A 14,028-nucleotide genomic window follows, 5' to 3' on the forward strand; every position below is an offset into this window, starting at 1 on the left:
AGTGTGGCATAAGAGGGATGGATTGCAGAGAGATTCATGGAGGTGGGGTAGGCAAAAGGCTTGCACAGAGACTTATTGAGAAGGGGTGGGGAGAACTGTGTTTACGTAAGTCATGAAGGAACAGGAGAGCTCACTGTAAGACAGTCATGGTCCTTGGTCTGGGGCCAACAGATTGGGGTGAGGATTAAAGGCAGTCCTGGGAATTATTGGGCCATGCTACTGGGTGATGCATACCATGCATATCGTAGTCCCACTCCAGGGAGAGGCAAAGCCTGTGTGCTCAATTGGGTTAATGCACAGCTTGGTGTGCCAGGCATGGTCATCATCTTACAGTCGGTGGCGAGGGGGCTGTCTGGATTGGTACTGGGCTGCAGATGAGATGCTCATTGCAAAGGGAGGCATCCGCAGCTTGTAAATGGGAAAAACATAATAGTTTTTGGGTGGGAGGGGGTGTGGTGAAGGACACACATTCGTAGCTCTCCTGGTAGGACGAGGTGGAAGGGGGTTGGCGGGGCAGGGCTCTCCTCTGTACCTGACCATGCATACAGCCTCGAGATCAGGAAGGGTGAGGTCCATATGGGACATGGGGGCATCAACAGTGAATACGTTCAGGTGGGAGGGTTGCAATGGCCAGCACTATTACAATTGTATCCCGGGTTACTGGGGGAGACTGGAGAATAACCGGAGGGAACTCTAGCTACACATCGTCAGGTTCCAAGAAGATTGGAGGGACACGAACACTGACAGGGGAAGGGTCAAAGCTGGTCTCAAAATAAAAATGCAGCATTACCATCTTGAAAGCCCAAAATTGTTGCACAGTTTGAAATCAAACCTGGAAAAGAATCTGCATGGGAGGGGACTGAGGCAGTCTGCGAGAAGCCCACAGTTGGACCAAGGGGTCCTTCAGGGGATACCGTCAAACTGCTTAGAGTCACACTGAAATAGAGACAGAGCTGAGAGAAAAGAGGAAGACTTCATTGAGAAGATGCAACTGGAGCCGTTGCCTTTTGCACTTTAACAAGAGACTGTAGGAGTCATTGGCTTCACAATACAGTCGCTCAGCTTGAGCTTTAACAGAGAGGTATGTGAGAATGGAAGATGCAGGCAACCGTAAAGGCAGCACAGCTGCTGCATATCTGCCAGATCATCAATGAAAGCTTCTAATGTGCTTTCTCCAGTTGGCATGGATAACAGGCTAAAGGGCATCCAGCCATTACCGAGGTGCAAGTTGAGCTTGATCAGCGAACCAGATTAAACATTACGGGAGTGCCTTTGGTAAGATCACACATTTCATAAATGAGTCCAAACCTCTTCCAGCCTCTGCAGGATTGTGATGTCAAGTTTCAGGGTTGGCATCGTGGTCACCTAGATCTTTGAATGTGCGCCTCAGCTGCAAGGCTGTGTGAGGGAGAAGCTATTAGCGCAAACGCAACTCTAGGGCTTGACATTGGCTTTCTGTTTGCAAGTGAGAGGTCTACTATATTCATCCAGTGTTCATTAATCACTTGCAACTATCAGTCCACAGGGAGGATTGAAGGATGGAGCCTGTACTCAATGCTGCCTTATTGATGGCAGTGATCCAATTCAGGAGGAGGAAGGGGCCCAGCGCTGCCTAACCCAGTTTTAAGAGGAGGCCTGGCCTGAAGTCCATGGTCCAGGGGAATCCCAGCAAGACCCAGATGATGAGATTAGACCCATCCCACGGAGACGACTTGCATGACCAAAGGTCTACTGAAGACAATGTTCCTATCTGGAAATGAGAGAAAAACAATGCCTCGCACATCTGCACTTGTCAAGAGATGTGGTGGATCATGTCTGCCACATTCTGTGGGAGGATCTAACACCTCATGGACTGCGAGGACATCTTCTGCCAGTGCCCCTGAAGGTCACCGCTCAATTTTTTTGCCTGCAGATGGTTCCAGGGATCCATAGGGGACCTATGCGGCATCTGAGTCCTCAGCACATAAATGGATCAAGGAGGTGACAGATGCCCTCTGGTGGGGCTGTACTGTAAGCTTGATCATTATGTGAAGTTCACACTTGATGAAGCTAGCCAGGCTGCTAGATTTCTGGGGTTTGCAGCTATCTCAGGCTTCCCTGGAGAACAGGGTGCGATCGATTGTACACATGTGTCTATGAGAGCTCCATGACAGCAGCCCCTGAAGTTCATTAACAGGAAAGGGTTCTACTCCCTGAACATTAAATTGGTTTGCGATCATCAGAAACTCATCATGCACGTTTGTGCCAGGTACCTTGGGAGTTCTCATGATTCATACATCCTGAGTCACTCCCAAGCGCCTCACATAATTGAAGGGCCCCTCAGCGATTACAGGAGTAGCTGCTTGGGGATAACGGGTACCCACTCAAACGATGGCTCATGACACTCATGCATCGGCCTGAGTCACTCGGAGGAGAGACACAACGTGGCGCATAAGGCAACACGATCCACCATTGAGCAGACCATTGGCATCCTGAAGATGCACTTTCGATGTTTGGACCACTCAGGTGGGGCAATACGGTACTTTCCCACAGAAGGTGTCTTGCATCATCGTGGAGTGTGCTGCGCCCTTCACAACCTGGCACTTCAAAGTGGGGATCCCTTGCCAGAGGGAGACATGGAGGAGGCTGAGAGCTCCTTGGACAATGAAAAGCAGGAAGAGTAGGAAGCTGAATATGGAGATGAGGGTCAGCTTCCACAGGAGGATGCTCTCAAAAAAGCAAAACGTGAAAGATGTGCCTGTGACACACTGATAGCCACAAGATTCCAGGAGGATTAAGGTACAGGCAAAGGGACACATCCACATTCCTTTTGTTCATTAGTGCCATGCCAGTGCACTGAAAGAACTTTACAACCAGTAACGAGAGTAAGTTCAGCATTCAAACTTTCACTTTCAATTTCATGATTCACCAGGCCCTAATTTTTGGAAAGGTCAGCGGCGAACCCTGTATTTGGTGCTCTGGGAAGTGAAGGTTGGCACAACAGCGCAAACAATGGGTCAGAGGACTTGATGCAGTTGTTGCCACCTTTATGAGAAGCTTGTAGTGGACACAGAGATGCGCGCGTGGTTGGAGAGACCATCACGGCTGCAGGTCTTGTGCTTTGGCATTGCCAATGAAGACAGCCTTCACGTGTTGAGAGACAATTAGAGACACCCCGCAAGGCTAGTGAGCAAGCCTAGCTCCATGTTGTCTTGTAAGGAGTATAGGTTACTAACGCATCTTGCCGCCACTTCCAGTAAAGAGTTTGACACATCTCCCTGACATAACACAAGGATACAGTAACAATCAAATGTCGGCTGTCCCTCCTCCAGTCTGGGATCTCTCCCTCTTGTTGTGGGCAAGGTTAGCCTGCATGAAGACAAATGGATGGAATGTGATAAGAATTGGAGGAGAGGTGGGGAAGCATGCATGCATGTGCAGAGCCCTCCCCAGTAGGGGCTGAAAATGGAGTTTGTGCAGCATGACAGATGAGATGCTGGTGATGATAAAATGTGCGTGAGACAATCAGTGCTGATGTTCCCCAACCACCCCACCCCCCCGCACTTATATTGCATGAGATCTCTGAGCAGTGTAACTCTTTGAGTGCATGATGCAATTATGAGAGTGTGAGAATGAAGTGAGCTGAAGGTTGGCTTACCCTGGTGGAGCAGATTAGATCATTCATCCTCTTCCTGGGTAGCATTTCTCAGGCAGGTGCCCAATGAGCTGACCTCTCTTGCAACTGCCTCCCATGCCGGTGAGGCGAGGCTGGTGAGCCACCTGGAGACATCCTTTGGATAGAAGACATCCAGTGCTGGCAGACTTCAATGATGAGGGCTTCATTGCTGAACCTCAGTGCAGCTTTTTTTTTGGACGCAGCCATACTGAGACATCTCTGCCACACAGCTGGACTGCAGAGTGTGAATGCGTGTGCTTGCATGGTGATTAAATACGGCGCCCGCTCTTCGACCCCATTAAGTAAGGGCGGGTGGATGAATTAGTGCCCGCCATGTGATTCAGGGAGCTACTCACTGATGCATATTTAATTAGCTTCCGAGCATGAAATTGGGCGCGAATTCCTGCCATGCTGCCCGATGGGAAACAGATCTTGAAACTCACTCACCATTGCACTAAGGCTCAAAAATGGAAAATTCCACTCAACTGTGACCTTTCATCAGAACTGGCAAAAGTTAGCGATGTAATTTTTTGGAGCAAAGGTTGGGTGGGACAAAGGCAAAAAGAAAGTCTGTGATCCAGTAAAAGTCAGGAAAGTTTGAATGACGAAACAGCTAGTCTTCCAGGGTCAAAGGGAAAAGTAATGGGACAAAAAAGAAAAAAAGATGTGCAAGTGTGCTGCTAACTGGAAGAAAAAAAAAGTGAAAACAAACAAAGAAAACAAAATGGGAGGACAGAGTTTATGGTCTGAATGGACTGACGTTGAGTCAGGAAGACTGTAAAGTGCCTAATTGAAGTCCTGTTCCTGAAACATACATTGAGCTTCATTGGAACAGTGCAGTAGACAGTGGACAGAAATGTAGAGAATTAAAATGACAGATGTTCACCCAACCTGCATTTGGTCTCCCCAGTGTAAAGGAGACCACTTTTTGAACAACAAATATAATAGACTAGATTGAAAGAAGTACATGTAAATTGCTGCTTCAGCTGGAAGGAGTGTCCGGGGCCTTGGATGGTCTCTAGTTTTTCACATATCTGATGAAAGGTCACAGACCTGAAACATTAACTCTGTTTCTCTCAATACAGATGCTCCCTAACCTGAGATTTTTTTTTCCAATATTTTGTTTTTATTTCAGATTTCCAGCACCTTAACTAAACTTGTATCAAATCTCCCCTCAATCTCCCTTGGTCCAAGGAGAACAACCACAGCTTCTCCAACCTAACCTTGTAACTAAAATCCCCCATCCCTGGAACCATTCTGATAAATCTCCTCTGCATTCTCACAAGGATTTTCAGATTCTCCTTAAAACGTGATGACCGGAATTGTTGTGGCCTAACCAGAGCTTTAAAAAGATTCAGCACAACACCCTGTTTTTATACCAAATACGTCCATTTATGAAGCTCAAGGTCCCATATGCTTTTCTAATTACTCTCTGAAAAATCTATGCACATCAATCCCCAGGTCACTGAAAAGAATCATTAAAAATCACCTTTCTATTAAATGTGCCAATGTACCTCCTATGGCACTGCTCATAGTAAACCCGAGTAAATGTTTCTATAAAAGGACAGGACTTTTATAGTACGTAGTATACCCTGTATTATTCTTCTATTAAGGTCAAGCTCTTCTCTAAATTCATTCAGAGGATGTGGGCATTAAATGTAGGACAGCATTTATTGCCCATCCCTAATTCCCCTTGAGAAGGTGGTGGTGAGCTGCCTTCTTGAACTGCTGCAGTCCATGTGGTGTAGGTACACCCATAGTGCTGTTAGGAAGGGATTCCAGGATTTTGACCCAGTGACAGTGAAGGAACAGTGATATATTTCCAAGTCAGGACGGTGAGTGACTTGGAGGGGAACTTCCAGGTAGTGGTGTTCTCATGTGTCTGCTGCCCTTGTCCTTCCAGGTGGTGGAGATTGTGGGTTTGGAAGGTGCTGTCGAAGCAGCCTTGGTGAGTTGCTGCAGTGCATCTTGTGGATGGTACACGCTGCTGCAACTGTGTGTCGGTGGTGGAGGGAGTGAATGTTTGTGGATGTGGTGCCAATCAAGTATAATGTGGTGGTTTGCAGTGCACACTGGGTCAAAATCCAGGAACTCCCTCTCTAACAGCACTGTGTGTATACCTACATCACATGGACTGCAGCGGTTCAAGAAAGAAGCTCACTGCCACCTTCTCAAGGGCAATTAAGGATCAGCAATAAATGCTGCCCTAGCCAGCAACACCCACATCCAATGAATGAATAATAAAAAAAGAATTGCACCAAAAAGTCTATATTGCCACTTCTTATTCTTTCTGCCAAAATGATCACCTCACACTTCTCTGTATTAAATTCAATTTTCCACTTTTCTGCCCATCCTGCCATCTGAGCCATGTCCTGTTGCAGTTGTTTGGTACCAGCCTCACTGTTTGCTTCACTCCAAGTTTGGTATCATTGGCAAATTTTGCAATTCATTCTGCATTCCAATATCCAAGTTCTTTTATTCATTCATGGGATGTGGGTGTTGCTGGCTAGGTCAGTATTTATTGCCCATCCCTAATTTCCCTTGAGAAGGTGGGGGTGAGCCGCCTACTTGAACCGCTGCAGTCCATGTGGTGTGGGTACACCCACAGTGCTGTTAGGGAGGGAGTTCCAGGATTTTGACCGTGAAGGACAGTGACGGAACAGTGATATATTTCCAAGTCAGGACGGTTTGTGGCTTGGAGGGAACTCCCAGGTGGTGCTGTTCCCATGCATCTGCTCCGCTTATCCTTCTAGATGGTTGCAGTCGTGGGTTTCGAAGGTGCTGTCCAAGGAGATGACTATGTCAGGCTGTTGCTTGACTAGTCTGTGAGACAGCTCCCCCAATTTTGGCACTAGCCCCCAGATGTTAGTAAGGACGACAATTTGCCGTTTTTGGTGCCTAGATTGATGCCGAGTGGTCTGTCCAGTTTCATTCCTTATAGGCCTTCGTTGCGGTTTGATACAGTTGGGTGGCTTGCTATGTCATTTCAGAGGGCATTTAAGAGTCAACCACATTGCTTTGGGTCTGGTGTCACATTTAGGCCAGACCAGGTGAGGATGACCAATTTCTTTCCCTGAAGGACATTGGTGAACCATATGGGTCTTTACAACAATTGACAGTGGTTTCATGGTTATTTATATTAAAAAAAGAGGTAGTGGCCCTAGTATTGACTCTTGGAGAACACCATTGTCTACCATCAAATGAAATGTTTGCGCAGGAACGACAACCATTAAACAATGGGAATATCCAGAATCCCAAAGATCATGGTAATCCATCCTAGGCACACATTTCAAACAATCCCATTTAGTCAGCTATCTCTCATAAATTTAAAATAATCACAAATAGAGTCATTATAACACTGGAGGATGACATTCGGCATATGCTGGGAAAAAGTTTTTAGAAACATTTTATATGCTGCTATAAGTTCAATAACAAATGGTATAGTGCCAGAGAACTGGAGGATAGCTAACGTTACTCATACATTTAAAAATCGGGGCAGAATAAGTCTAGAAAACTATAGCTAAAAGTCAGTGGTAAGAAAGATACTGCAATCTTTACTCAAATATTTAATAGAAAAAAACCCGGAACCAAAAATATAACAGAGTATTGAGCATGCATTTCAAAAGAGAAGTTCAGGTTTGACCAACATTATTGAATTATTTGAGGAAGTAACAGAAAGGGTAGACAAGAGTATCATTATAGATGAAATATATTTGGATTTTCAAAAGGCCTTTGATAAGGAAGATGCATTATCAAGGTCAGAGCGTTTGGAGTCATGGGACAAGTAGAACGAATAGCAAGCTGGCTACAAAACAGAAGCAAGGGTTAAAAAGAAATTACTCATACTGACTAAGGGTGAAAAGTTTGTTCCATAGCAATTGGTGTTGGAACTATTGCTGTTCATTATTTACTTAAATGATTTAGAGTCAAGAACTGAAAGTATACTTTCAAAGTATGCAGGTAACACAAAATTGAGGAGTGTAGTTAACACTGATTTTAAGGCTGTAACAAAATGTAGAAGACTAACTTGCAGAATGAGCATGTTAAATGACAAATGAATTTCAATAGATAAGTGTGAGGCGGCACACCTTGAAAGGAAGAATAAGGGCCCCATACTCCTTGGAAAATAGAAGTCTAAATGGGGTAGAGGAACAAAAGGATCTAAGGGTGTACATTGACAAATCATTAGATGTCACAATGCAAGTTAACAAGGATATAAAGATGCAAACAAAACAGTTTCATTTCTAGTATAGAATTGAAAAGTAGGGGACGTACACCAGAAACTGGTATAGAATCTAGATTAGATCACACTTACCATATCCTATATAATACCTCATCTCTCATATCATTCAAACAATCCCATAAAATACTCTCTCTCTCTTAAATCTCTCCCTTTAAAATTGTCCAAAACACTATGCAGGATCCACTTGAACCTGTTGACACAGCCCCTTTCACTGCCAGTTTCACATGCATACCGCTGCATGTGTGAAACAGTTAAACTTTCTGTTGACCTCCCTTCTTCTGAACTTGAGTCCATGCTTCCCACTTCCAGCATTTGTCTTCTGACTGGACCTCTTTTATTACTTCTGGGACTGTAAATTCCAATGTAAATCTCATCAGTTTTCTGAGTTAAAGGCTTAATCCACTGGATCAGTTCAGTTTCTCTTTGTCTCTTTTCCAAAACCAGGATATCCTCACTACAGTAAAGTGACTAACTGCACACAGTACTCCAGCTGGGACTGAACCGGTGCTCCATATAAGTTCACTGGAGCCCCCTTTGTAGGAAGGCAAGTTGAGGTAGAAGATCAGCCATGATCCTACTGAATGGCAGAGCAGGTTCATGGGGTTAAATGGCCTCCTCCAGCTCTTATTTCTTATATTCTTAAGGTTTCTGTGTCATCTATCCCTGGCTGTGCACCCATCAGAAGTGTCCAAGCTTTTTGTATTTGATGCATGTAGGTGTATATTTAGAAACTTAAAGGTTATAATCTTTAACTCCCTGTTTCCATTTAATATCTTAAGTTGCGACATACATCTTGCTGCTATAGATTAGGATTTATCCATCAATGAGGAAACAGAAGTAAGAACAGTCCACTCCAATCCTCCAAACCAGAAAATTCAAAGGGAGTAAATCAGCAAGTATAAAATCTGAATGTAAACAAAAGCCTGCTCTGTAACAAAAACAGAATTACCTGGAAAAACTCAGCAGGTCTGGCAGCATCGGCGGAGAAGAAAAGAGTTGACGTTTCGAGTCCTCATGACCCTTCAACCAGAATGTGCTCTGTAGCCTGGTTGGGATGCATGGGATGGACTGAAGCAGTGCTCCATACAACATCTGGTTTATTTCTTTGGCGGTTTTGCTTAATGCACTGATGGTTTCAGCTTATACTTTACGATGGAAGAGCACTGACCAGTGGGAAGATGAGTAGCTTCTCAGTTGTTGGCAGAGTGAGCACTCTTTCCGCATTAGCCCCTCTCTCTCTCGTTCTCCCGAGCAGGCACCGCCCCGTAAAGGAGCAAAGGGATCAGGATGGTGCAGCAGGCCAGGGAGGCCACGAGGAACAACAGGGTTGCAGCAACAGCACCCACCCACTCCCCCCACCTGTGGCAACTCGAGTCCCAGACAGGCTGGAGTGAGGAAGTGCACCTCTTCACAGTGTCCCGATTACCTCCCCAGTACGGTATCCAAACCTCCTGGCCCTGGTGCTAAGTGAGTCTGTGTGAGTGAGTGCGAGCGAGAGGGTAACTGGGTGCAAGCGAGTGGGCCTGAGAGAGTCTGTGTGAAGCCGAGAGAGTCTGAGTGAGTAATTGAGTCTGGTTGAGTGAGTGGGTGCGAGCGAGAGGGTATCTGGATGCAAGCGAAGTGATGCACTTGAGCAGGACAAACAAGGCAAGGGAATACTCGGTGAATGGTAGGACCCTGGGAAGTACCGAGGATCAGAGGGACCTTAGTGTGCATGTCCACCAGTCCCTTAAGGTAGTGGGACAGGTAGATAAGATGGTTAAGAAGGCATTTGGGACACTTGCTGTTATTAGCCGAGGCATAGAATATAAGAGCAGGGAGGTTATGCTGGAACTGTATAAAACTTCGGTTAGGCCACAGCTAGAGTATTGAGTGCAGTTCTGGAATCTGCATTATAGGAAGGATGTGATCGCGCTAGAGAAAGTGCAGAGGAGATTTACCAGGATGTTGCCTGGACTGGAGAGTTTTAGTTATGAGGAGAGATTGGATAGACTGGGGTTATTTTCCCTGGAGCAGAGGAGATTGAAGGGAGACATGCTTGAAGTGTATAAAATTATGAAGGGCATAGATAGGGTAGACAGGAAGGAACTTTTCCCCTTGGTGGAAGGATCAATAACCAGGGGGCATATATTTAAGGTAAGGGGCAGGAGGTTTAGAGGGGATGTGAGGAAGAATTTTTTCACCCAAAGGGTGGTTGGAATCTGGAACTCACTGCCTGAAAGAGTGGTAGAGGCAGAAACCCTCATAACATTTAAGAAGTATTTGGATGTGCACTTACAATGCCAAGGCATAGAAGGCTATGGGTCTAGTGGTGAGATTAGAATAGTTAGGTACTTGTTTGACTGGCGCAGACTCGATGGGCTGAAGGGCCTTTTTCTGTGCTGTAGACCTCTATGACTCTATGAGCCTGAGAGAGACCGGGGGTGGGGTGGGGAGGAGTGCTGGAGAAAGCGGGTGGGCGAGCGAGTGGACGAGCAAACTTGGGTGGGGAGCGAGCAAGCTTGGGTGGGGAGTGAGAACACGAGTGAGCCTGGTTGTGCAAGCGAGTGAGAACGAGAATTTGAAACTGGGAGTAAGCCAGACAAGCATACACACCCTGCCCTCCTCCTCCCCAAAAACCAATGAACAAAGCAGGCCAGCAAAGGAGGGAAACCCAGACTGAAAGGCAACATGTTTCCAACCCCCATTTTCTTACGAATTTCGCTGAGGCCAGCACAGAGTTTGTGCCAGAGGTGAATGCAAGGTCAGTGTTAGTTAAACCCAACTCTTTAGCTTGGCCCTGATCCCCACCCTTTCCTTGGTGACCAAGACCTGGGGCCTAGTCTGTGTCTCTCTAGCTCTATTCCTGAAGCAAAAAGGCAAAAAGGTTTTATTAGTTAATTCTGCTACTTGGCACTTTTAATGGTTATTTTTATTAATTACACTTTTTTAAATTATCAATCTATTGTTCTGACATTGATTTTCTTTTAAAATTTATGTTTATTGTTGTGCCAAACCTTATCTTGCTGAAATTTGCTAATCCACCCTTTCAGTGAGAAAAAAATTGAAATGTGTCCCGTCCCGTCCCCCACCCCCGAAAAGGTTGGACAAGCCTGATAGACTTCTACCATTCCCTTTATATTCCCACTGTTTATTCCCCTTGCATCAGTTCACATAAAACAACATTTGCTGTCAGCCTCAATCCCCAATGTATCCAAATCACTCTAGAATTGGTTTGTTCCCTATTTTTGACAGGAGCCTCCCACTTTAGATCAACAAAGCGCATCTGACATACAATTCCTAATGTATCAGAAGTAAACAAACATTACATATTGTATGTTTTCAGTTTAAAAAAACGTTTGAATACATGCATGCAGGATTCTAGCTCGCATTTTGATTCATTCTCAAGTATCAATCATAAGGCCAGCAGTGATCAGTGAAATCAGGGAATCATATCCCAAAATCAGACAATATAGAAACTGACCACTTACAGTAATTTGAAATGATTTCCAATTATTTTTTAAAGTTAAAACTGTAACTAAGTTTATAAGTCAGAATGGTCAGCTGTTTAGAGCCATTCAATTCCAATTTGTTAAAAATCACGTTTGCCTGCAACAACACAAAATCAAACGATCTTAATCCACAACAGAGAGAAAGAAACTGAACCAAAGTCAGTGAGGCTGGGCTTCAATTGGAAATTTCAAAACAATGATCAGTAAGACTTTTGTAAGGCAAAGGTATTAAGGGGTATAGAACCAATGCGGGTAAATGGAGTTAAGGTACAAATCAGCCACGATCTAATTGAATGGAACAGGCTGAAGAGTTTGTACAGGTGGTGAGGATATTTTCTTTATATTTCACCCTCTGATTAGTGATCACAATCTGCAAACAAATCATTCTACAATACTCACGCATTTTCTTCATCGAAGTTTGGCCGTTTAGAGCCCACTTTATAGAAACAGGGTGTTTGAGCAGGCTGTGTTTTTCCATAACCTCCTGATGGACCCAGCGGACCGAATACAGAGTGTGCTGCCTTCGGGAGCTTTGGTTCTTCTTTCTTCCCAGGCGTAATGGCAAAACCACCAAAACCAAATCCTCTCTTTGCTCCACTGCCTCCCTTATTCCAATTCATTCTTTAGCTGCATAAACATAAATTAGATGTTACTAGAGCTCCCTAAAGCACTTTCAACATCTTACGAAGAAATGGCAGACAGGAAAAGATCACAAAGATAACACCTTTTGGATTAAAAAGGAAATGAAAAAGAGAATGTCACCCCAAAAATAAACCAAAGGTATAGGTTACACAATTAGGATCAGGGATTATATTAGCAGAGCAGTCAGTGAAATAGCTGATGCCCATCAATTAGGTACAGGACAGCTGGCATTGAAATAAATATCATACACCTAAAATGTTACATTTACGACATATTTTTAAAAGCCATTAACAATGCATGTAGGAGCAGTAGACTCACACATTAAAATGCCCCATGCACATAAATGAATAGGCCATGCACAACAAATAAAATTAGAGGAATCATTGGGGTGTGCATGCAAATAAGAGACCAAGAATGGGCCCCAAGCTGTTTGGGATCTCCAGCTCCATGGATAAACAAATATCAACATATATGTCTCAAACTTGTTGCAGTTCCATATTTGTTGTGGGCACTGTCACAGTCCTCCAGAGTGGAGAGTAGGGAATACAGTTTCTTGCAGTCAGCATTGAAAGGTCAGCAACCTGAAAAGTTAACGGTTTTTCCCTCCACAGATGCTGCTTGAGCTGCTCAGTATTTCAAGCATTTTTTGTTTTTATTTCATGATTTTCAGTATCAACACAGCATTTTGTTTTTGTAACAGCAATAGTTTGTATGGTATGGGCGCTCTTATTCTCTAGTGGACAAACCTAACAAGCATTGTGCTGAACCTTCCTGTAATGGCTGAATGAGTGAGCATGCTCAGAATATCTACCAGCTGCCTGACAAATTTCACATTGCCCAACATGACTACAGGTTCAGAGAACACCAGGTGCTGGGAAATAAATTAGAACAGCAGGACATCATTACCTGAGCCACATGCAAATTGATATAGGTTAATCAGCTCAGGGAAATGAACACATAGCTAAAGGAATGGTTTGAGAAAGTGGGGTTCCATTTCCTAAGATATTGGTGCCAGTACTGGGACAGGTAGGAAACTGTATTGTATGTAGTAATGGGCTTCATCTGAACCAGGCTAGGATTTTAACCTAGTAAATAGGGAAGAGGTGTTATGGAGGAAGGCTCAGGTGGTGTGATAATTCTAAAGCAAAAGGGAAGTGTAAAGAAATACTCAATACCTATTGTGCCTAAAGCACAATGATATGGGAAAAGAAAACAACGTAAAGTAATTTTTAAAAAATGAAATGTATGAGAAAAACTTAAGAGCAGGAGGATAGGTTGAAATCTGATCCAAAGAAGCATTCTTTAAAAAAAAAATTCCTGGAGTATGAAGATCAAATTGAATGAATTGCAGGCGCAAATTTAACTTACAGAGTACAAGGTTGCCATGACAAGGCTGGCAACTGAATATACCAAGTTATAAGGTCTACAGGGAAAAAGTGATAGCGAAGGTGTGGTCTTTGTGATTAAGGATTAAATTACTTTAATGATAAGAGGATATAATGAGAGGAAATCAGCAATGAAAACTTAAGAAACAGAAAAGGATTTAAGATTGCAATGGTGGTTGGGTGTAGGTCCCTGTTAACAGCTGTGAAGTAGCAGAATTTTTTAATGCAGAGATTATGCAAGCAGGTAGCAAAGGCAGCATAGTTTTAATAGGAGATTTTAAGCTTCCTTACAAATTGGGTTAAGGAGATTTGCTCATGTCAAAGGTAGCAAATTTTTCAAGTGTGTTCAGCAAAGTCTTTTGCAGCACCAAGTCTTAGAATATATGAAGATAGGTAGAAAAGCAAGTTGAAAGGAGGATAAGAGAGTCTGAAAAAGGATATAAATAGACTGAGTGTGCAAAAATTTGGCAGATGGCGTACAAGATGGAAAAATTTAAGGTTGTCCACTTGGGCAGGAAGGATAGAAAAGCAGAATATTATTTAAAAGGAAAGAGACTGCAGAATGCTGAGTTTAGAGGGATCTGGGTGTCCTCGTATACGACTCTCAAAAAG

At 44.0% G+C, this 14,028-nt stretch overlaps 1 protein-coding gene across 3 annotated transcripts in view; it reads right to left on the minus strand.

Annotated features, from left to right (window-relative positions):
- Positions 1–14,028, minus strand: part of ddx42 (DEAD (Asp-Glu-Ala-Asp) box helicase 42) — a 108,008-nt gene that overhangs the window by 83,702 nt on the left and 10,278 nt on the right. For all 3 annotated transcript variants that reach the window (XM_041173396.1, XM_041173395.1, XM_041173397.1), the window contains exon 2: positions 11,789–12,016. In XM_041173396.1, the coding sequence (XP_041029330.1) occupies positions 11,789–12,009 (221 nt within the window). In that variant the 5' untranslated portion in view covers positions 12,010–12,016. The remainder of the gene's footprint in view (positions 1–11,788; positions 12,017–14,028) is intronic.

This window comes from Carcharodon carcharias, chromosome 23 (assembly GCF_017639515.1).
Source record: "Carcharodon carcharias isolate sCarCar2 chromosome 23, sCarCar2.pri, whole genome shotgun sequence".
In the NCBI taxonomy this organism is placed as follows: Eukaryota; Metazoa; Chordata; class Chondrichthyes; order Lamniformes; family Lamnidae; genus Carcharodon; species Carcharodon carcharias.